This window comes from Salvelinus fontinalis, chromosome 4 (assembly GCF_029448725.1).
Source record: "Salvelinus fontinalis isolate EN_2023a chromosome 4, ASM2944872v1, whole genome shotgun sequence".
Classification (NCBI taxonomy): Eukaryota; Metazoa; Chordata; class Actinopteri; order Salmoniformes; family Salmonidae; genus Salvelinus; species Salvelinus fontinalis.
This window is the reverse complement of record NC_074668.1, coordinates 85920232-85943614: the sequence shown is the minus strand read 5'-3', so window position 1 is coordinate 85943614 and position 23383 is coordinate 85920232. Positions and strand designations below refer to the sequence as shown.

The 23383-nt window shown below is 44.2% G+C and overlaps 3 protein-coding genes across 5 annotated transcripts in view; all 3 read left to right on the top strand.

The window, feature by feature from the left end:
• Positions 1 to 2708, top strand: part of LOC129854560 (E3 SUMO-protein ligase PIAS1-like) — a 37251-nt gene extending 34543 nt beyond the window's left edge. For both annotated transcript variants that reach the window (XM_055921772.1, XM_055921770.1), the window contains exon 13: positions 291 to 2708. In XM_055921772.1, the coding sequence (XP_055777747.1) occupies positions 291 to 689 (399 nt within the window). In that variant the 3' untranslated portion in view covers positions 690 to 2708. The remainder of the gene's footprint in view (positions 1 to 290) is intronic.
• A 6530-nt stretch (positions 2709 to 9238) lies between these two features.
• Positions 9239 to 11145, top strand: LOC129854561 (relaxin-3 receptor 1-like). The gene has a single exon (XM_055921773.1). The coding sequence runs from the start codon at positions 9414 to 9416 to the stop codon at positions 10431 to 10433; it is 1020 nt and encodes a 339-aa protein (XP_055777748.1). The 5' UTR covers positions 9239 to 9413; the 3' UTR covers positions 10434 to 11145.
• Positions 11146 to 12496: 1351 nt separating this feature from the next.
• LOC129854559 (mortality factor 4-like protein 1) lies at positions 12497 to 20641 on the top strand. Of its 2 annotated transcripts, XM_055921768.1 has the most exons (13): positions 12499 to 12661; positions 13188 to 13234; positions 13365 to 13432; positions 14380 to 14466; positions 14622 to 14660; positions 14895 to 14975; positions 15071 to 15096; positions 15480 to 15568; positions 16896 to 16997; positions 17378 to 17466; positions 17693 to 17865; positions 19195 to 19279; positions 20056 to 20641. In XM_055921768.1, exons 1-13 carry the CDS (start codon positions 12622 to 12624, stop codon positions 20135 to 20137), a joined length of 1008 nt encoding a protein of 335 aa, XP_055777743.1. In that variant the 5' UTR covers positions 12499 to 12621; the 3' UTR covers positions 20138 to 20641. The 2 variants fall into 2 exon arrangements, with proteins under 2 accessions (XP_055777744.1, XP_055777743.1); XM_055921769.1 differs by lacking the exon at positions 14622 to 14660 and having other exon boundaries at positions 12497 to 12661.
• Positions 20642 to 23383: the final 2742 nt, after the last annotated feature.

The following is a 23383-nucleotide window of genomic DNA, read 5'->3' as shown; positions in this document are numbered from 1 at the left end:
CTATAGCCTCTAAAGACGTCCTTTGGGCCTCCTAAAGGCAACACTATAGCCTCTAAAGACGTCCTGTAGGCCTCCTAAAGGCAACACTATAGCCTCTAAAGACGTCCCGAAGGCCTCCTAAAGGCAACACTATAGCCTCTAAAGACGTCCTGTAGGCCTCCTAAAGTCAACACTATAGCCTCTACAGACGTCCTGTAGGCCTCCTAAAGGCAACACTATAGCGTCCCCAGAACTTGGGTTTGGTCGCAAGATGAATATAACTGAATGTACCTGTTTGTCCTCCTCTGAAGCATTACAACATGGTGATGGCCGCCGCCGCTGCTGCCTCGGCCTCAGACGACCACGAGCTCCTTCTCAACCACTTCCGTCCCTACACCACCTCCTCGTCCTCCTCCCAGCTGTTCCTGGACCAATCTGGGGCGCCCTCCTCTGGCTCGCTGGCGCCCGTCAACGGTGCTGATGGTGGAGGAAACAGCAGTGGTGGCAGCAGCAGTAGCCTCGTATCCTCTAGCAGTCTCAGAGACACTCACAGCACACACTCCACACACTCACACACACACCCCACGCACTCACACACACACCCCACGCACTCACACACACACCCCGGGGTAGGAGGTCGGTCCAGTGCTGATGTGGTGGCGGCCGCAGCCCTCTACGAGGCCATCCCCGACGTGATCTCACTAGACTGACGATTTTGTTTTTGGCGACTAGCGACTGACTCCGAAACAGAGGGTTTGTTGGTTGTTTAATGGAGGATACCGTCATGACTACTAAACTGACGCAGAACCAGTTTAACGGTCCCACCCAGTCGACAGCTCTGGTTTTGAGTTGTGTCGTTAAGGCTGACTCCAGAACAGTGGAATACCTGTCTGTGGCGGAGCCGGTCCCGAGGTGTCGTTTGACTGGGCTGACCCAGGCACAGTTATAAAGTCACACCCCACAGATGGATGAGATTGGCACCTAGTGTTGCTAGACTGACTCCAGAACAGTTATCGGTTGGTAGCTGGCTCCCTGACGACATTCCACTAGACTGATTCCAGAACAGTGAGATATCAGAGAGGTCTATGGGTTTCATCTCTGAAGTCGACGGACTAGACTGGACCTAGATCAGCTCCCTGCCGGTACCTACCAGAAACGCTAGCCGTGCAAAAGCGGAGGAAGGCTTCTTTTTTTTGTACGAAAGAGCAACGCTGTGTACAGAGAACAAAAAATATATTTTCTCTTTTTACTTTTGTATATTAATTAATGAAAGACTTTTTCTGTCCCGTAAGTAACTTCAGTTGCTGTTTTGAAGTGGAGACTGAAGATGTATCCACACAGCTATACATACGTTGCCCCTCTATAATCTTAACTTTAATATCTCATTACTTTTCTTTGGTTTTTATCCTGTTAGATCTGATGGGGATTCTCCTCACTCATCCATGGCATTACTTCTTGACATTTTCAACTTATCAATCTCCCTCTACTCTTCATTTTGAAATCACAGTTGAATTTCTTCTCCAAGACAATATCTTTTCCCTGGTTGACTTGTTTGTTACTGTGTCATTTGTTTTGGTATTATGCGTTCTAAGTTATATGTAAGATATATGAATAAGTCTCTCTGGATAAGTGGATCTGCTAAATGACATGCATTCCCTAAGGAGTTCAGGTTGATGCTGTGGGGAGTGCAAAGCTAGGTGGGTAATATTAGACATTTCTGCTTTTCGTCTCTGTAAAGGGCCAGTGCAGTCAGAATTCTGTGTTCTGGAGTTTTTATCATAGTGCACAACAGCTGATGAAACTAACATGGTAAAAGTGTGAAAAAAACGTAAATCAGTTTTATTTCCTGATAGTTGCTGGTTGAAAATAATCTACACAGGACCTTCTAATCAGCAGGTTTGCATGAGCGGGAATTTCAGCTTTACATGGTGACATCACCATGTGGTAAATTGGTTGCTAGACCAATAGCAAAGAGACTTCCAAACCTCTCTGCCAATAACAGCTATTTTTCAGTTTCCCCCCCTTCCCACTCGGACCAGTCTCGGACCAATCTCAGACCAGTCTCAGACCATCCTCGGCAAAATTCTTGCTTTAGAGCGTTTTCCCCCCCTAAAAAGCAATTTTTGCCCATTTTTATGGACATCTATTACAGTAACGTACTTCATGTTACCCAGAAATTATTTGATATCGATATATAAATGGCTGCATTGGGCCTTTCATTTCTCCCCCCCTTCAATAGACCATCTGTGCAGTCATTATGCACAATATTTCAATTTGACAACATTTTAGCAGAAAATGTGTTCACAATTTTATGGTTATTAAAACTATGGTAGACACAGAATGCCTATTTAACTTGAGAAATACTCTACAGTAATTTTATGCTTTTATTTGAAACCTCGTTATATTCTGTTGTTTTTACTTATTCAACCACTTGTGTCACCTTTTGCACAAGACCAAAAATGAACTCAACCCACACAGAGAGCATTTGTATCTGGGCACTACATTGCTTTCAGTCAACTATCCTCCACCTATCACACGCTCTTCCTCACTGTTTTCACCTGGTTGTTTGTGAGACACTGCAGCTGAACTCATAGCATAGAGGAGTACCCGTAGAGACGGAGGGGAGTACCCGTAGAGACGGAGGGGAGTACCCGTAGAGACGGAGGGGAGTACCCGTAGAGACGGAGGGGAGTACCCCGTTAGGGACGGAGGGGAGTGCCCCGTTAGGGACGGAGGGGAGTGCCCCGTTAGGGACGGAGGGGAGTGCCCCGTTAGGGACGGAGGGGAGTGCCCCGTTAGGGACGGAGGGGAGTGCCCCGTTAGGGACGGAGGGGAGTGCCCCGTTAGGGACGGAGGGGAGTGCCCCGTTAGGGACGGAGGGGAGTGCCCCGTTAGGGACGGAGGGGAGTGCCCCGTTAGGGACGGAGGGGAGTGCCCCGTTAGGGACGGAGGGGAGTGCCCCGTTAGGGACGGAGGGGAGTGCCCCGTTAGGGACGGAGGGGAGTGCCCCGTTAGGGACGGAGGGGAGTGCCCCGTTAGGGACGGAGGGGAGTGCCCCGTTAGGGACGGAGGGGAGGGCCCCGTTAGGGACGGAGGGGAGGGCCCCGTTAGGGACGGAGGGGAGGGCCCCGTTAGGGACGGAGGGGAGGGCCCCGTTAGGGACGGAGGGGAGGGCCCCGTTAGGGACGGAGGGGAGGGCCCCGTTAGGGACGGAGGGGAGGGCCCCGTTAGGGACGGAGGGGAGGGCCCCGTTAGGGACGGAGGGGAGGGCCCCGTTAGGGACGGAGGGGAGGGCCCCGTTAGGGACGGAGGGGAGGGCCCCGTTAGGGACGGAGGGGAGGGCCCCGTTAGGGACGGAGGGGAGGGCCCCGTTAGGGACGGAGGGGAGGGCCCCGTTAGGGACGGAGGGGAGGGCCCCGTTAGGGACGGAGGGGAGGGCCCCGTTAGGGACGGAGGGGAGGGCCCCGTTAGGGACGGAGGGGAGGGCCCCGTTAGGGACGGAGGGGAGGGCCCCGTTAGGGACGGAGGGGAGGGCCCCGTTAGGGACGGAGGGGAGGGCCCCGTTTGGGACGGAGGGGAGTGCCCCGTTAGGGATGGAGGGGAGTACCCCGTAGAGGCAGAGACAGACATATCTACTGTGTTATAAATGCTATGGGGATATTGCTAATATGAGAGGCAGTTTCCATCCAACTCAACTTTGACCAAGTACATTGACTCAGTCAGAATGTGACCTGGTGAAATGGTGCTTCGAGTGATGAACAATATAGAGACAGAATGCAGACAGAAGAATTTACACAGTGAACATGTAACTATAATAGAATGAGTGAATTTCCAGTCAGGATATAAAGGTATAGGACTAGGCTCAGACTAGACAGTCACTGCTGCTTAAATATACAGGAGACTCTAGTCATGGGAACTCAACTGCCATGCAAGCTCTTTCAGAAGACATTAAAGAATGTGTCAGGATCGAAACAATGACAGCAATGTTTGTCACTTTTTCCTGCTGAATCAGTTTTCTGCCATCATAGACAATATGAAAATAAAATACAGGGTTTGTTCAGGCTACTGTACTGAATTTTAAAACTTTCCAAAATCCCTGCTTTAGTAATAGTCACAGTCATCACAGTCACCTACAGTCACACTCATCAGTCACCTACAGTCACAATCATCAGTCGCCTACAGTCACACTCATCAGTCACCTACAGTCACACTCATCACAGTCACCTACAGTCAAAAACATATGCTTTTTTTCTTTGTTCCCGGAGAGGGAGGGAGAGGGAGACTATGTTGAAGTCATTGACATTACCTTGTCTGTCAACCTTTTCTGTCTGTCCGTAGCCCATTCCACCATTCTGCGGAGTGTCTTTGTAGCCAGTCAGGCTTTTCTGCAGTGTCATTATCTCAAGGTGTTTGTGCTTCAGTCCTCTTCTCTTCCACAGCTCTTCACTTCAAGCCTAATTAGCTTTCCCCTCTTGAGAGAGATAATCGCTTGCGACAGCTTCCCCAATCACTCTCCATCTAGTATCCTGAACCAGAGCAGATAACACGTCAACTTTGCAGCCAGTCGATATGGAGACCTTCCTGTCTTGTCACCTCTCTCCTACTCTTAACTGATTGGCTCTTTGATAGCATCAGACGTGTTTTAAAAATATCCTCTCTGTATAAACAATGTTGTGCAGTATTTTATTTATTTTTGAATCGATATATATATATATATATAAATCAGATCTATTTTTACACCTGTTTGATTTTCATGGATGTGTGTGTGTGTGTGTGTGTGTGTGTGTGTGTGTGTGTGTGTGTGTGTGTGTGTGTGTGTGTGTGTGTGTGTGTGTGTGTGTGTGTGTGTGTGTGTGTGTGTGTGTGTGAGGACAGAGTTTGGGAAGCACTGGTTTAGGGTAAACCAACAAAGTGAGACTAAGATTTGGGGTCAGAGGTTAGGAGTTGACCCAATCACAAATGTCTTTATTTATTTGGATGATTTTGTTTTGGTTTCAGATCTGTTATTGATGTCATTGCTCTAGATCTCTGTGATCTCTTTTTTTGTCGGTTTTTAAGACAAAGTGAGAGCAGACGTCATAGAATGTGTTCCCATTTAAAAGGCTACGTGTAGCCTAACATGGGCATGGAATGGCCTTATTGTAAAGTCCTCTCCCACTCTCCCCCCATTGGTAATATTATGATGTCCGTATCACCACCCCCCCAATCCCATGTGTTTCAACAGTGTCAGTTCCTCCAGTGTTAGTTTGTGTTTTTGCGTCATCCAAAAACATGAGATTCAATTAATTTATATATTTTTAGATAGAAAAAGCTGTACAATAAAGTGGACTTTAACCTAAAAAGGGTCCAATTTACTAAATGAACTTCAAGAGGGGATAAGTTGACAGCTGCACTCACTGCCTTAACCCCCAGATTCTGCTTTCATATTTCCAAACAGAGAATTAAACGGCTTTTCAAGGAAGATTAAACGTTGTACAGTAGACCGATGTCAATTTGTAGAAAGTACTAGGTGAAAACAGAATATTTATTACTTGCGTTGGAAGAAATGGTTTACTTATTGAATGTTGTCTGTCTAATGTATAGGAGTTTAGATGTAATAAAAAGCATTTTGTTATCTATGGGTTTTATCTTCATTTTAGTTCACAAACAAATAGATTGAAGGAATGGGATCATCCGTATTTTGTTCCTTGTCTCTAGTCACGATTTTATGAGTACCATATATTAGCTTGTCAAAATCTAATCTGATCTATGGTGTTTTTAACCTCTTTGTCAGGAACATATACATACAGTATTAAATACTCATGTGGAATGGTAACACGTTTCATTTCCACTGCCATTAAGTGGCTTACAAAATACATGAATATACAATAATGTGTGTTATTACCACAACCATACACTGGGTGGCAGTAGACACTCATTTTGCAGTCTGCCTTAGACAAGGCAGAGTCTAAATCATATCAAATTTATTGGTCACACACACATATTGAGCAGATGTTATTGCAGGTGTAGAGAAATGCTTGTGTTCCTAACTCCAACAGTACCCAACACTCTTGGGTACAACTAGTCACTAGTGTAGCAACGCCTCAAAGGAGTGGGATGCAATGACAATCTCACCATTCTAGAAGTTACATAATGAGATGGAAATACTTCACCACATATTAGTGAACAGATTTAAAAGGATCATATTTGTTATGGAATCCAACAGCTTATAGCAGCATGCAGGGAAACCTCATAACTATACATACTACTCCATCTCCATTTAGGAGGAGCCATGTGTGGGAAGGCTTGTCCTCAAAATATGGAGATACTGGAACTGCATTGACAAACTTTTGGCATTGTTAAAAGTTTCTGACGGTCATCGTTGCCCTCCTGCTTGCTTCTCTGGCTCAATTGCCTCACAGTTTATTTAAAGTTACTCAGTTATTGATTGACGAGTAGTTGAACTAGTAAATACTTGTATTTGTGGTGAGTTCTCTGATGATAAATCAATGGATTTATCTTTAAAGTGACGATGAAAATTCCCCTAATTTAAGATGTATTGTGGTTCCAATCGAAAACCGAATGCATTCAAATGCATTGACAAAATGTTTTCTGAAGATTCAATTATGGGGATTGAGGAAGGGAATTGGAGTGTGATAAAGGGATTGGTGTGAGGGAAGGGAATTGTGTTGTGGGGGGGTAGATTGGGTTGGAGTGAAGAGGAAGGACTGCTCTCCAGAGTGATTAGAAACAGCTGCTTCCCTTCTTCCTCTGCTTGGCTACAGATGCAATGCTGAGGCCATCACTGGTATAGAGGGCAGAGTGCTGCAGGATGGTAGATAACATCACCCACGTGTACCATGGCCTTGCTACTTTGGGTTGAAACATCACCCACGTGTACCATGGCCTTGCTACTTTGGGTTGAAACATCACCCACGTGTACCATGGCCTTGCTACTTTGGGTTGAAACATCACCCACGTGTACCATGCCCTTGCTACTTTGGGTTGAAACATCACCCACGTGTACCATGCCCTTGCTACTTTGGGTTGAAACATCACCCACGTGTACCATGCCCTTGCTACTTTGGGTTGAAACATCACCCACGTGTACCATGGCCTTGCTACTTTGGGTTGAAACATCACCCACGTGTACCATGGCCTTGCTACTTTGGGTTGAAACATCACCCACGTGTACCATGGCCTTGCTACTTTGGGTTGAAACATCACCCACGTGTACCATGGCCTTGCTACTTTGGGTTGAAACATCACCCACGTGTACCATGGCCTTGCTACTTTGGGTTGAAACATCACCCACGTGTACCATGGCCTTGCTACTTTGGGTTGAAACATCACCCACGTGTACCATGGCCTTGCTACTTTGGGTTGAAACATCACCCACGTGTACCATGGCCTTGCTACTTTGGGTTAAAACATCACCCACGTGTACCATGGCCTTGCTACTTTGGGTTGAAACATCACCCACGTCTACCATGGCCTTGCTACTTTGGGTTGAAACATCACCCACGTGTACCATGGCCTTGCTACTTTGGGTTGAAACATCACCCACGTGTACCATGGCCTTGCTACTTTGGGTTGAAACATCACCCACGTCTACCATGGCCTTGCTACTTTGGGTTGAAACATCACCCACGTCTACCATGGCCTTTCTACTTTGGGTTGAAACATCACCCACGTCTACCATGGCCTTGCTACTTTGGGTTGAAACATCACCCACGTGTACCATGGCCTTGCTACTTTGGGTTGAAACATCACCCACGTCTACCATGGCCTTGCTACTTTGGGTTGAAACATCACCCACGTGTACCATGGCCTTGCTACTTTGGGTTGAAACATCACCCACGTGTACCTAGGGTTGAATGGAGGCTTTGGAGATGGTGCCGTCAACATCTATGATCTTGGACTTGACTATTGAACAGCTCCAATGAGATGGAGGTTACCTAAACTTTTCTTTCATAAAACAAATTATATTCTTATTATTTTTTTGTTGAAGATCTGATGTTTAAGACAAAAATTAGAATTACAATTAGAAATGTCTCACCTGAACTCACGGCCTTGGTACATCCCTGTGGGTCGGCCATGTCTGGGTTACCGTGGGGAGATGGCTGGCCGGCTCCAGAGAGGGAGATGAAGATTAAAGGATTCCATTATGTAGCATTTGGAATTCCAATGAAATGCTAATTATTTACACACACACTTCACATGTGTGGGGATAAAGTCCTCAATGAATTGTCAATGCTTATAGAATATCCAGTAGGATAATTTAACGTCTTAACACCCTAATGTGTCTGCAATCCAGAACCAATTCAAGAAAGCGTACAGTATTATATTGCATGGAACTTCCTTCCATCTCATATTGCTCAAATAAACGGCAAACCTGGTTTAAAAAAAAAACAGATAAAGCAACACCTCATGGCACAACGCCTCTCCCCTATTTGACCTAGATAGTTTATGTGTATGCATTGACATGTAGGCTACGTGTGCCTTTTTAAATATGTATGTAGTTCTGTCCTTGAGCTGTTCTTGTCTAATGATGTTCTGTATTATGTCATTCTGTATTATGTTCCATGTTTTGTGTGGACCCCAGGAAGAGTAGCTGCTGCTTTTGCAACAGCTAATGGGGATCCTAATAAAACACCCCAAAATACCAAATACCACTCAGACTAGGCGTTAAAGCGCGGTTCGTGCGTGCGCTGGTACGCCTGTGTGGTTCTGTTGGTCATAACATTTCTACCCAATGTCTATTTTGGTGAAGCCTTTCTCTGTGTATTATTTTTACTCAATCTCTACCACAGGAGGTTGGTGACATCTTCATTGGGGAGGACAGGCTCGTGGTAATAGCTGGAGCGGGATAAGTGCAATGGAAATACACCACACACATGGTTTGGTCCCATTCCATTTGCTCCTTTCCAGCCATTATTATGAACTGTCCTCCCCTCAGCAGCCTCCACTGATCTCTAGATGGGATGGTCGAAGAAAGATCTAAATAATGTTTACAATCAATACAATAGCATTTATTAGGTTTAAGCCTACCAGTACTGTATTTTTCAGGTAGACAAATCACTATTGCCCAGAAAAACACATTTTATTCCATTATAAAACCCATTACGTCCAGCTTAGCCTATTGGTCAATATCAAGAAAGTGGTGCAAATAGGGAGTATAGGCTATAGCCTAATGTCAATCAAACATTGGCACCAATCCTTGTGAGTTCAGGGCAGGGCATCTAGAAGCGGTCACAATATAAATCCTGTAAGAACTGCACTTGTCAAGACGCTCTGAGCTACCCCACCAAGACATCTACATTGTCAATGTGTGTGATTATGCGATGATGGGAAGGACGCATAGCAATCGTTGCGCTCTTATTTCAAACTAACCTGGGGATATATTGGAAGCCGAGTGAGCGACTTCAACCCTGATTTGAAGTTGGATAGCCTACATGAATCACTCGAATGTAATAACAGAAACAATGACTGAAGGAAACAACAGCAATGCAGGCCTTCTGAATTGGTCCTTGACGGATCTGGACCGGTTCAGTAGCCTAGAGGACATCGACGTGACAGCGGACGGGACTCCGATTTTGAGGGTCTTCATCTGCGTCGTTTACTCGGTGGTGTGCGCTGTGGGCTTGGTGGGAAACTTACTGGTGCTCTTCTTTATCAGAGTGAAACAAGAGCGGAAAAAATCCAGAATCAACTTCTTTGTACTTAACTTGGCAGTGACGGACTTCCAGTTTGTATTGACTCTGCCGTTCTGGGCAGTGGACACCGCACTTGACTTCAGCTGGCCGTTTGGAGATGCCATGTGCAAAATCATCAGCTCCGTCACCGTTATGAACATGTACGCGAGCGTGTTCTTTCTGACTGCAATGAGCGTCACCCGATACTGGTCCGTCGCCTCCTCTCTAAAGGACCGAACTAGGCAAAAGTCCTGCTCTGCCAAATGGATTTGCGTGGTTCTTTGGGTATCCGCAACAGTTGCGACTGCACCAACATCCATATTCTCAACCGTGACAAATGTAGCGGGGGAAAAATTATGTTTGCTTAAGTTCCCTGATGGACAATATTGGTTAGCAGTTTATCACCTTCAGAAAATAATATTTGCATTTGTTTTACCCATGGCCATTGTTTCATTCAGCTACATCATGCTTTTGCGATTCATCCGCAACCGTAGTATGAAAACAAACACCAAACGGACGTCACAAGTCACCAAATCTGTCACCATCGTGGTCCTATCCTTTTTTCTTTGCTGGATGCCAAATCACGCCATCACATTCTGGGGCGTCCTTGTGAAATTGAATGCTGTGCATTGGGATAAATCTTACTACATAGTTCACACTTACGTATTCCCTGTGACAGTCTGCCTTGCGCACGCCAATAGCTGTCTAAACCCTGTCATTTATTGCCTGATGAGAGAAGAGTTTAGAAAGAAACTGAAAGATTTGTTTTATCGCGGTTAGTCACTTTACGCAGTGGAAAATTCGGTTGCCGTTGCCATTACGCACGCGCTCCCTGTTGCGTAATGTGCCATACAGGGCGCACGACATTGGGGGGACTGTAATAGGCGGATGCAGTATGTTCTGTTGGTGGAAAAAAAATCACAAAATAGGCATAGGCAAGCACTAAAACAAAATGTCACATGGATACAGTATCCAATGGCTACCAAAATTGCGCATGAGGAAATTCTGCCTGTTATGGTTCCTCCTGTCCATGTGCTGTTGTATTCCCGGACAGTCATCATTAAACGATAGAGAAACCGCCCGGACAGCCATCATTAAACGATAGAGAAACCGCCCGGACAGCCATCATTAAACGATAGAGAAACCGCCCGGACAGTCATCATTAAACGATAGAGAAACCGCCCGGACAGTCATCATTAAACGATAGAGAAACAGACTAGATATTGTCGTTATCATTCCATCATAAGTGTAGCCTAGTGGAGAGAAACGTACCCATGATCCCATGTCATCCTTCACAGCTGCACGTCTAGTCTTCATTGTGTGGCATTTGTCACAAATTCACAAATGACATGCAATGGGAGGGAAGTGTAAATATTATGCCTATGATAACAGATGAATGAATGTGAACTTCATAGATTGAAAACGACAATATTGCCTAAATTGTGTTCATGCAAAATGTTATTTTTAATAAACATCCATATATTTAATCTCACCCCGTTGCCTTAATGATTGCATTATTGTGTTTCATGTCAAAATGGACAACGAAAAACATGACAGTCTCGACACCGATTACTGTAAATGGTCAATTTCCCTCTGAAGCCCACAAGCAGTGTTATGAGTACAATTTGATAGGTGATGACAGCTTTTACCGGTAGGCCTATGCATTTCCCAAACAAAATGCATGTTATATCGAAAACACTGCATGTATTGCCTAACATGCCAAATACCAATTTGGTATTTTATTAGGATCCCCATTAGCTGTTGCAAAAGCAGCAGCTACTCTTCCTGGGGTCCACACAAAACATGGAACATAATACAGAATGACATAATACAGAACATCATTAGACAAGAACAGCTCAAGGACAGAACTTCATACATTTTTAAAAAGGCACACGTAGCCTACATATCAATACATACAAACAAACTATCTAGGTCAAATAGGGGAGAGGCGTTGTGCCAATAGGCTACACTTATGCATCACATACTTGACCCATATCAATAAAACAATTCATCTCAATTTGATATTGACCTACTATCCTATTTGTCAGGACAGAATGAATGATATTTTTGTTATACTCTTCAGACTAATGAATAAACCTATTAATGATCTTCAAACCTATTGGCCAACCATCTGTGTACCAACACATGAGACATAAGAGCAAGAGCTCATTTATTAGTTAGTGGCTGAAATAACCAATTCATGTTATGATTGTATGAATATTCTAAACAGCCTAGTATCCTACAGGGCTTCTGGGTGGCGCAGCGGTCTCAGTGCTAGGAGGTGTCACTACAGATTCGATTCCAGGCTGTATCACAACCGGCTGTGATTGGGCGGCACACAATTGGCCCAGCGTCGTTCGGGTTTGGCCGCTGTAGGCCGTCATTGTAAATAAGAATTTGTTCTTAAATGACTTGCCTAGTTAAATAAAATGTTAAAAATATATATAATAATAATCTAAACATACACCCAGAGCTGGTACAGTATTCTCATTGGCAGAACTATGGTAAAATATTGTCACATGCTCTGAATACAAAATGTGTACAGTGAAATGCTTACTTACGAGCACTTAACTCTATTTCTTGAACTGCATTGTTGGTTAAGAAAATATTTACTAAATAAACTAAAGTAAGAGTCCCATAGGCCTACGCACAATTGGCCCAGCGTCGTTAGGGTTTGGCCAGGATGTAATTGTAAATAATAATTTGTTCTTAACTGACTTGCCTAGTTAAATAAAGGTTCAAATAAAATAAATGAACATGGCTCCCTTCACAAAACAATGATAATGTCCTGTGTGGTCCGCATGGGCCGCCACAGCGCAATGCGATATCGTGGTCACCTGACCGCGCTGCCAGGCTGTGCACGTCGCGAGAAGAGTGGCGCGCCCTTTGCCGTGTTGTGTCAGGAAGAAATGGAAGCTGGCAATGCACGAATTTGATCATTCAGAGATCCGAACAGTTGAGTCTGTGAATGGCGCCAAAACAGGACCCTAAACCTAAATTTCAAGAAGGTAATGTGCACCGGGATGATGAACTGTAAAATTAAAAACGTAGCTAGACCCTGTTGTCTCGTGAGTGGAAAGGCATCGACGCCTCTGCGCTATAGCGCTTCTCGCGCAGAGCACGTTAGCCAGCTAACGTTAGCTAAAAGTCTGCTCTGCTGGTGTGCTGGCTGTATGCTAGCTAGATATATCATCAATATGAAAATTGCCTGAGTAATGTATCGAATAATTAAGCGTCATCTACCATAAGTAGTGTACTAATACACGTACCTTTCGTATTCATTCAGCCAACTAACTAGACTGTTTGCGCTAACTGGCTCTGTTGAAACAATAAGCTACCTAGCTAACGTTAGCTAATTGCTAACGTGTAAACAATCCCTTGCCAAGGGCCTTGGTTTGAATAGCAAATGTGGCTAGTTTGTTTTATACGTTGGCCACATCAATGAAATACATTTAGCTACACCTTAGCCAACCACTGGTCTTCACGGTTTGTTAATAAAACCATCCAGCATTTGTCTATTTCTTCTGTTTTCAGGTGAAAGAGTTCTGTGTTTTCATGGGCCGTTGCTTTACGAAGCAAAGGTGAGTTTAGATTCATTCCACCAATCTGAATGGCTGTCAGCTCGTGTTTACTAAACAATACACAATTTACAGTAGCCTATACCTATAGTCATATTTATTACAATTCTTAATGATTGTTGTTGTATTTCAGGCAGTGAAAACCAATATCAAGGAGAAGCAAATTAAGTACTTCATTCATTACAGTGGATGGAACAAAAAGTGAGTCATTTTTGCATTGTTGGCTTTTTCAAATAATACGACACGTGTATCTAAAGTGACTTAGTCATGGTGCGTATGTTTTTTACTAATGGGTGGTCCTGGGAATTGAATCCACTATTCTGGCGTTGCATGTTCTAACAGAGCGTTTCCCAAACTCTTGGGGACCCCAAAGGGGATTCAAATGATCAAAGCTTTTATTTATTTATTTTACCAGGTAAGTTGACTGAGAACACGTTCTCATTTGCAGCAACGACCTGGGGAATAGTTACAGGGGAGAGGAGGGGGATGAATGAGCCAATTGTAAACTGGAGATTATTAGGTGACCATGATGGTTTGAGGGCCAGATTGGGAATTTAGCCAGGACACCGGGGTTAACACCCCCTACTCTTACGATAAGTGCCATGGGATCTTTTATGACCTCAGAGAGTCAGGACACCCGTTTAACGTCGCATCCGAAAGACAGCACCCTACACACAGGGCAGTGTCCCCAATCACTGCCCTGGGGCATTGGGATATTTTATTAGACCAGAGGAAAGAGTGCCTCCTACTGGCCCTCCAATACCACTTCCAGCAGCATCTGGTCTCCCATCCAGGGACTGACCAGGACCAACCCTGCTTAGCTTCAGAAGCAAGCCAGCAGTGGTATGCAGGGTGGTATGCTGCTGGCAGGAGTTCCTCATTTGAATCAGCTGTGTAGTGCTAGGGCAAAAACCAAAGCGTACACCCCTTGTGAAACGCTGCTCTAACATTTGAGCTACAGAGGACCAGTACTGTCTCTATTTAGACAGTACTGTTGTAGCTATGGACCCATCTTCTTTTTTTTTTATGAACTTTTATTTTATTTTTATGAATGCTTACCTCACAGCCACAGACCTAACATTCTAGTATTGATTCAATAAAACTAAGCTGTCAGCGATATGAATGTGGTTGATTTCTTTCTGTTTTAGCTGGGATGAATGGGTTCCTGAAAGCAGAGTTCTCAAATATGTGGACAGCAACCTGCAGAAACAAAAAGAGCTTCAAAAGGCTAATCAGTGAGTTCATTTATCATCACAGACAGACTGTGTGTTGGGGTGGGGGGGAAGTGTTTTAGTGTATGGAATGTACCTACTGTGTCAACATTGTATTCAAGCTGCCATTGAACGAAATACAAGAATGAGATTCTATATGTCAATCAATGTCTCCCCAGAAATGCCGACGATGACTCGAAGATGGGAGAACATAAAAAGTGATTCCACTTATTTTAATAATGAACCACAATAGTCATCTTTATGTATATAGCACCTATGATACAATACTTGCAGCCCACCGTGCTTTTACTTGTAAGCACTAGTTGAACATAAAACATACTGGTTAAAAGAAGGATACATAAAATGATCATAAGGAAGTGTGAGAACAAGTGTTTTTGAAGGTTACTGTAGTTCATGCCCTGGTTTCTTAGCGGTGTTCATTTCTCCTGCAGGCATTATGATGTTGAGGGAAAGATGAGGGGTATAGCACCGAGCAAGAAGATTGCTGCCGTGCAGCAGAAAAATGTTGATCTGTAAGTTTGATCCCTTCTTTCAAGTTTGACCTACTTTCAAACTTTCACAAAAAAGAATTGAACAGCACCTTTTAATGCAATCTTTTTTTCTTCAGGAAAGCGAAAAAGACAAAACTAAAAAGTAAGTAAAAGTGTTAGTCCCACTAGTTTCTGCTACTAGTAAAAGTGTTAGTCCCACTAGTTTCTGCTACTAGTAAAAGTGTTAGTCCCACTAGTTTCTGCTACTAGTAAAAGTGTTAGTCCCACTAGTTTCTGCTACTAGTAAAAGTGTTAGTTCCACTAGTTTCTGCTACTAGTAAAAGTGTTAGTCCCACTAGTTTCTGCTACTAGTAAAAGTGTTAGTTCCACTAGTTTCTGCTACTAGTAAAAGTGTTAGTCCCACTAGTTTCTGCTACTAGTAAAAGTGTTAGTCCCACTAGTTTCTGCTACTAGTTAAATTAACCCATTAACATTCCTTTGTGGATAGAGTATGATTGTGTGTCTGTCCCATTTGTCTTTGTGCAGCACCAGCGGCTGGAGAAGGCACCAGCACAGGAGAGATGCCACAGCCACCGCGGAAGAAGAGGGCTCGTTGCGACCCAACTGTGGAGAGTGTATGTCCACCTATGAATGCTGCGTGTTGTCCCTCACATACAGCAGGCCTGTTCTGTGTGTTGTCCCTCACATACAGCAGGCCTGTTCTCTGTGTTGTCCCTCACATACAGCAGGCCTGTTCTGTGTGTTGTCCCTCACATACAGCCGGCCTGTTCTGTGTGTTGTCCCTCACATACAGCAGGCCTGTTCTGTGTGTTGTCCCTCACATACAGCAGGCCTGTTCTATGTGTTGTCCCTCACATACAGCAGGCCTGTTCTGTGTGTTGTCCCTCACATACAGCAGGCCTGTTCTCTGTGTTGTCCCTCACATACAGCCGGCCTGTTCTGTGTGTTGTCCCTCACATACAGCAGGCCTGTTCTGTGTGTTGTCCCTCACATACAGCAGGCCTGTTCTGTGTGTTGTCCCTCACATACAGCAGGCCTGTTCTGTGTGTTGTCCCTCACATACAGCAGGCCTGTTCTGTGTGTTGTTCCTCACATACAGCAGGCCTGTTCTCTGTGTTGTCCCTCACATACAGCAGGCCTGTTCTGTGTGTTGTCCCTCACATACAGCCGGCCTGTTCTGTGTGTTGTCCCTCACATACAGCAGGCCTGTTCTGTGTGTTGTCCCTCACATACAGCAGGCCTGTTCTGTGTGTTGTCCCTCACATACAGCAGGCCTGTTCTGTGTGTTGTCCCTCACATACAGCAGGCCTGTTCTGTGTGTTGTCCCTCACATACAGCCGGCCTGTTCTGTGTGTTGTCCCTCACATACAGCAGGCCTGTTCTGTGTGTTGTCCCTCACATACAGCCGGCCTGTTCTGTGTGTTGTCCCTCACATACAGCAGGCCTGTTCTCTGTGTTGTCCCTCACATACAGCCGGCCTGTTCTGTGTGTTGTCCCTCACATACAGCAGGCCTGTTCTGTGTGTTGTCCCTCACATACAGCAGGCCTGTTCTCTGTGTTGTCCCTCACATACAGCCGGCCTGTTCTGTGTGTTGTCCCTCACATACAGCAGGCCTGTTCTGTGTGTTGTCCCTCACATACAGCCGGCCTGTTCTCTGTGTTGTCCCTCACAAACAGCAGGCCTGTTCTGTGTGTTGTCCCTCACATACAGCAGGCCTGTTCTGTGTGTTGTCCCTCACAAACAGCAGGCCTGTTCTGTTCAGTTGAAGCCTCTCATACTCTGAAACAACGGCTCCAGTTACTTATGTCCTGCAGCAGTCAGTCAAACACAGATGGGAATTGTGGTTTTTAACAACACCATTAGCACATTTTTTCTTCTTCTGGTTTTCACGTCTCTCTTATTGTAAATGAGTCTGTTCCATTTGGTTTCACTGTAACCAGGAGGAGACGTTCATCAACCGTGTGGAGGTCAAGGTGAAGATTCCTGAGGAGCTGAAGCCGTGGCTGGTGGATGACTGGGACCTTATTACCAGACAGAAGCAGGTGGGGGTCTAGACAGCGCTCTACCAAGGTTGGGCTCAATTCCAATTGAAAATAGTCAATTCAGGAATTTGAATTTAAACTTCAAATATTGAAAAACTTTTGAAATGAATATCTTTTACTTATAAGTTTGAGAAGTCATTGAAAATAGAGGGGTTTTTTTTATTATTGAATTGGAATTTCAGTTCATGAATTGACTACCGTCACTTCAAATTGAACCCAACCCAGCTGTCTACCATGGTCAGAAGATGCCAACTATTTACTGGCAAGACAGTCTTTCCCTACAAGTTCATTCTTTACAGGATTTTGTTTGTGTTTTAAGCGTATTTTATGAGGTGCTTGACAAATATGTATACATTACATTTTTCTTAAATTTTTTGTAGCTTTTTCACCTGCCCGCGAGAAAGAATGTGGATACTGTCTTGGAGGACTATGCAAGCTATAAGAAATCAAGAGGAACTTCAGAAAGCAAGTAAGTAAAACCACACCCCTCTCGACGCTGCAGTACGAGTGAAGTTACAATGAAGAAGGTCTCTGACTAGAAACCAGGCAAACTAGGCCTGTATCTGCTTATCAAAGTTGGCTAGCTGTAATTCGCTTGCTTGGTGAAGTTCAACCTAGGTATCACACATTCTTCAGCTCCAGCTGTGAGCACTCCAGCCACTGCCTGTTGTCTTATATCTCCTGGTTCCCCTCAGGGAGTATGCTGTGAACGAGGTGGTGGCAGGGATCAGGGAGTACTTCAACGTCATGCTGGGCACTCAGCTGCTCTATAAGTTCGAGAGGCCCCAGTATGCAGAGATACTAGCGGATCACCCCGATACACCCATGTCCCAGGTCTACGGGGGCCCGCACCTTCTCCGGCTCTTTGGTACGTAGCCACGGGGGGCAGGACTGTCTGAATGAGGAGGATCTGAAGTAGCCGCTGGACTGGAACTTTTAACAAATATTTCAGTTTGAATCTCAGGAGACTAACGTTGTGGTGATTGAGTTCTTTTTAGGAGAGGTGAAGACCCACAGGGAAATAGTTCTCTCTTTAGTTATTAGAGCCTTAAGAAAGTTTACAGTGCCTTTGTCTACTCTTCTCCTACCACCGTTCACTGTGCTGTCATTGGTGCACCGTCACAGCACCCACGAAAGCTCTCATCTTCAGCCGTACTGCTAATGAAGGAGACTTTAATAGATTTCATGATCGGCCATTATCACAGGGATGAAAGTTTACTTTCTGCAGTCAATGGGGTGTTCGAGAATGTGTAATGTGCAATACCCAGGGAAGGCCAGAAAGTTAAGCGTCTACCGCTGACACAAATTGCATCCAGAATCCCATTAGTTAGTTAATTAACATTGAGCGGATCTTTAACTACCCACATTTGGGTTTGTGATCTGAACCGGTGTGATCTTCAGATGGACTAAGTGACAGGGACGTTTGAGAAAGCGTCTCGTTCCGAGCCAGATTGAACTGAGGTTAGTAGATGAAGAACCGTTTAGGAAAGGGTTTGTGTCATCAATGGCTGTGTCAAACACTTGAAGGTCGAACGAGAAGCGTCAATTGGATGGTGCTCTCTGCAAACTAAAACTGCTTCTATCTCAAGGTCATCAGACTGTTAAATAGCCATCACTAGGCAGCTTCCACTCGGTTACGTAACCCTGCACCTTAGAGGATGCTGCACTATATACATAGACTTGAAATCACTGGCCACTTTAATGATGTTTACATACTGCTTTACTCATCTCATATGTATATACTGTATTCTATTCTACTGTATTTTAGTCAATGCCACTCCGACATGGCTCGTACTAATATTTAAATATTTCTTAATTCCATTCTTTTCCTTTTAGATTAGTGTGTATTGTTAGATATTACTGCACTGTTGGAGCTAGAAACACAAGCATTTCTCTACACCCGCAATAACATCTGCTCAATGTGTGTATGTGACCAATAACATTTTATTTTCTAATTATACATAAAATGAAATCACAATTTATTTAGGAGTGCATTTAACAAAGTCACACCACTTCACAGATTTTTAATAAAACTGTAGCAGTTTCCATGGGAGAGTTTATCAGTTCACCATCATCTGTCCAGACCTGCATTGAGACAGTATTTATTCAAATATCAGCCAATGCTAATATAGATTCATGTCTGTGTACATATGGTTTAAATCTGGTCCCTGACAGTGCTGTTCTTTGTGTTGTGCAGTGAGAATTGGCTCCATGCTTGCCTACACTCCCCTGGATGAGAAAAGCCTGGCTCTGCTGCTCAACTACCTGCAGGATTTTCTCAAGTAAGAAGCCTCTCCTTCATCCCCACTCGTGAAATTGAATGTCTGGCTTGGCAGAGCATTCCCTAACCTGGCTGGCCTATCATATTTATATATTCTCATCAGAAGGATTTCACTGTTGAAAACGTAGCCCACTGACCGTGACATGCTGCTATCTAATCTCGCTTCAGGGCTCGGTATAAGCTGGGCTACACAATCTTGACACTGACAGAATTTGTGAAATTGAAGTACCAAATTTCTGATATCACTCTAACAAGAAGTTTAAGACCATTGGATTCCAGAGTAGAACTAATCGTACAGCTTATCTCAGTCATCCTGATGAAGCAGTTCCTTTGTTCACTGTTGCTCTGTCATGAATGTTTTCCTTGCAGTGGGCCTAAATGTCTGGCCATGTATCTGCAGGATACTGTCTGTGTACCCTAGAGACGATCTGGGAACGTGGCCATAATCATGATCCTCCTCAACCTGGAACAACGTAGTAGATTGGGATGAGTTCAAACGGAGGCCTTTTTCACGTGTCGTTATTTCCTGTAAACAAATGTGGCCTTATCCTAATTGCTGCAGATGGTTATCTGGACCAACTCTGTTTAAATGTCCAAATGGAAGCAAGGTTATCATTAGTTAGGATGAGCTGATCTGCTCCTCATTCTTCTGCAGCCTGTAATATTTCTACACTTCGTAGAGGCCGATCACCTTTATGAATACAGATGCCAAGTTTTTGTCCATTTTCTATGGCTGATAATTGACCTCCAATCGCTTGTTCCTCCTGTCTTTCGTAGGTATCTAATGAAGAACTCCTCCCTCTTCAGTGCCAGCGACTACGAGGTGGCGCCCCCAGAGTACCATAGGAAAGCCGTCTGAGTGGAAGGTGCAGTGGAGGGGGGGGCCGATAGACCCGTTCGGGAAAAACACCAAGCCTCTTCCTACATGTAACCTTCTCAAACCCTTTTGAGTGGAAAGCTGGACTGGATTTTTTTTCACTTGGACTATTTCTGGAGGTTCCCTGGAGTGGGTTATGTCTTTGGAGCAGTGGTAGCTTTTAAGATGTAAAGTGTGTTTCTTTCTTTCCCACCGGGTACGTAACACGAATGAGACAGGCATGTTTTTCTCCCAATATCGGGGACTTTTTACCATGAACAGCTCTGTAATGTTTCTGTGCATTCCATCGGATCTGTTGTTTTGTCTGTTTTCACCTCAATGACTTTGCATGTGTTGATTTATGGATATTTGTTGGCATAAATTACATATGCGATTTTGATGCTAACCACAATTTGTGCAAAGCAATCGAATTGAAATGTCTTTGGTGGGATACATTAGCTGTGTTATGGTTGGCTATCATTTTGTAATAAAGATGTTTCTACACAAGTTCTGTATGGTAAATATCCTTCATTCTCCCTGACAACCTGTACTCTACAATACAGAAATAATCCTTGTTATTTTGGCATTCATGAGACTGAGATTGAACAATGGCCATTGACTCCTCATTAGATGGTTGTCACTCAAGTTATGTCACATGCACAATCACAGTGAAATTAGTGACTTGCAAGCCCTTCCCAACAGTGCAGTATTCGGTATCAAAATTAGTATAACTGGCACCTACTACCATACCCTGTTCAAAGACACTAATCTTTTGTCTTGCCCATTCACCCTCTGAATGGCACACATACACAATCCACGTCTCAAGACATAGAAATCATTCTCTAACCTGTCTTCTCCCCTTCATCTACACTGATTTGAAGTGGATTTAACATGTGACATCAATAATGGATCATAGTTTTCACCTGGTCAGTCTGTCATGGAAAGAGCAGGTGTCCTTAATGTTTTGTACACATGTAAACAGGGCTGAAAACTTACTGGTAACCCAACTATATCAATACTTATGCTAATATACATGTAAACAGGAGTCAGATACTATCTATTTCTAGAGTTAATGGTAACCCAACTATATCAATATTTATGGTAATGTACATGTAAACAGGAGTATACTATCTATTTCTAGAGTTAATGGTGATCAGTGAACAGCTAAACAATATTCATCTAAACAATATTCATTTTAGCAGCAGTGTAGGTATGAGGGGGTGTGTATGAATGTGTGTGACACTGAAGGTGTGTGTGTCTGAGTGGGTAGAGACCTGTGAATGGGCATGGAGTCAGTGTGGATAGTCTGTGGGACAGGGAGAGCAGTAGTTGTTAGCCATTTAACAGTCTTATGGCCAAGGGATAGAAGATGTTTAGGAGTCTGTTGGTCTGAGCCGTGATGCATGTCTCAGGTGGCTGGAGTCTTTGGCAATTTTTCCGGGCAACCAAGAAAGACAATTTGAAAGATAGCTGCAGTTCAATTTATTCTGGAGCTTGTGTCTGAATTTTTATGGAGTTTGCATATTTCTTTGTGTAAGAATAATTGCTAGAAAGTTTAGAAGTTGAAACCTGAACACATTTAAACTGATAAGAGGATGCCCTAAATTGAGGATTTATGGTCTTCAAATTAGGAGGCAGAATTCCTGGAGATATATGAAAGACTTGGACTAAAAACAAAGCAGAGTCCTATATCATCCACTTCCTGTACAGTGGTGTCCTATATCATCTACTTCCTGTACAGTGGTGTCCTATATCATCCACTTCCTGTACAGTGGTGTCCTATATCATCTACTTCCTGTACAGTGGTGCCCTATATCATCCACTTCCGGTACAGTGGTGCCCTATATCATCTACTTCCTGTACAGTGGTGTCCTATATCATCTACTTCCTGTACAGTGGTGCCCTATATCATCTACTTCCTGTACAGTGGTGTCCTATATCATCTACTTCCTGTACAGTGGTGCCCTATATCATCTACTTCCTGTACAGTGGTGCCCTATATCATCTACTTCCTGTACAGTGGTGCCCTATATCATCTACTTCCTGTACAGTGGTGTCCTATATCATCTACTTCCTATACGCGTAAATGTTTTGCTCCATGAAGTAATCCAGAAATGTGTACGCCACCATCTTGTCTATTTCAAGTCATTGAGACATTCTGTAGCTAACCTATTCCAACATGTGTGGAAATGGGCCTTGGCAAAACATAAAGGAAAAGGACTTGAGTCACTAAGGAACTAAATTCATGATTTTAATTGACAGAATACAAGGCTGCTGAGGTGTGGGCCAATGGTGTCTTTCTAACAGCTTCCAGCAACAAATACAAGCTGCAATTCCAACCGAGTCAGTCAGTAAATGGTGAGTGACAAACTAACAAAATAGGAGAACATCCTAATAGTCTACGAGGCTACGCCTCCCTGTCCTTCTCTTTGTCTGGATAGAGTGTAGACTTCTAAATGTGTCAATCAGCGGAGTGTGGTGGGAGGAGCTATAGGAGGACGGGCTCATTGTAATGGCTGGAATGGAATTAACGGAACCGTATCAAACATATGGAAACCACATGTTTGATTCAGTTCCTTTATTTCCATTCCAGCCATTACAATGAGCCTGTCCTCCTATATCTCCTCACTCCAGCCTCCACTGGTGTCAATGGATTCTGCACTAATGTAAAATAACTGGTTAAGCAAAAGCACAACCTGAGAAGACATTGACTGTAGAAAGGATTCATCAAATCCAGGTGTTAATTAAACGTGCAAGTCATTGGACTGTACTTATTTATGCTAACAATGAATTGAATATTACTCTGTTTTGCTTGTCAGATTTGACGATTGGCATACACGAAGATGAGTACTGATGAGGCAGCAATGACAGGCAGCAATGACAGGCAGCAATGACAGGCAGCAATGACAGGCCCGAGGAAAATCAGAAAGGAAGTGGTGAGTGAATAACCATTTCACACTGTAGGTGTAGCCTACTGTGGTCTTAGGCAGGGTTTCTCAAACTGGGTCCTGGGGCCCCCTCTGGGTGCACGTTTGGTTTGTGACCCCTAGCACTACACAGCTGTTTCAAATAAGCATAGCTTGATGATGAGTTGGTTATTTGTATCAGCTCTATAGTGCTAAAACAAAAAGTGCACCCATTGCTGGGGCCCCAGGACCGAGTTTGAGAACACCCTGGTCTGAGAACACCCTGGTCTGAGAACACCCTGGTCTGAGAACACCCTGGTCTGAGAACACCCTGGTCTGAGAA

Excerpts from the sequence above, each read along its gene's own strand:
- LOC129854561 (XM_055921773.1), top strand. The coding sequence starts at position 9,414 with ATGAATCACTCGAATGTAATAACAGAAACAATGACTGAAGGAAACAAC.
- LOC129854559 (XM_055921768.1), top strand. The coding sequence starts at position 12,622 with ATGGCGCCAAAACAGGACCCTAAACCTAAATTTCAAGAAG. Across the intron at positions 13,433-14,379 it reads TACAGTGGATGGAACAAAAA|CTGGGATGAATGGGTTCCTG; the intron begins GTGAGTCATTTT and ends TTTCTGTTTTAG. Across the intron at positions 19,280-20,055 it reads TACCTGCAGGATTTTCTCAA|GTATCTAATGAAGAACTCCT; the intron begins GTAAGAAGCCTC and ends TGTCTTTCGTAG.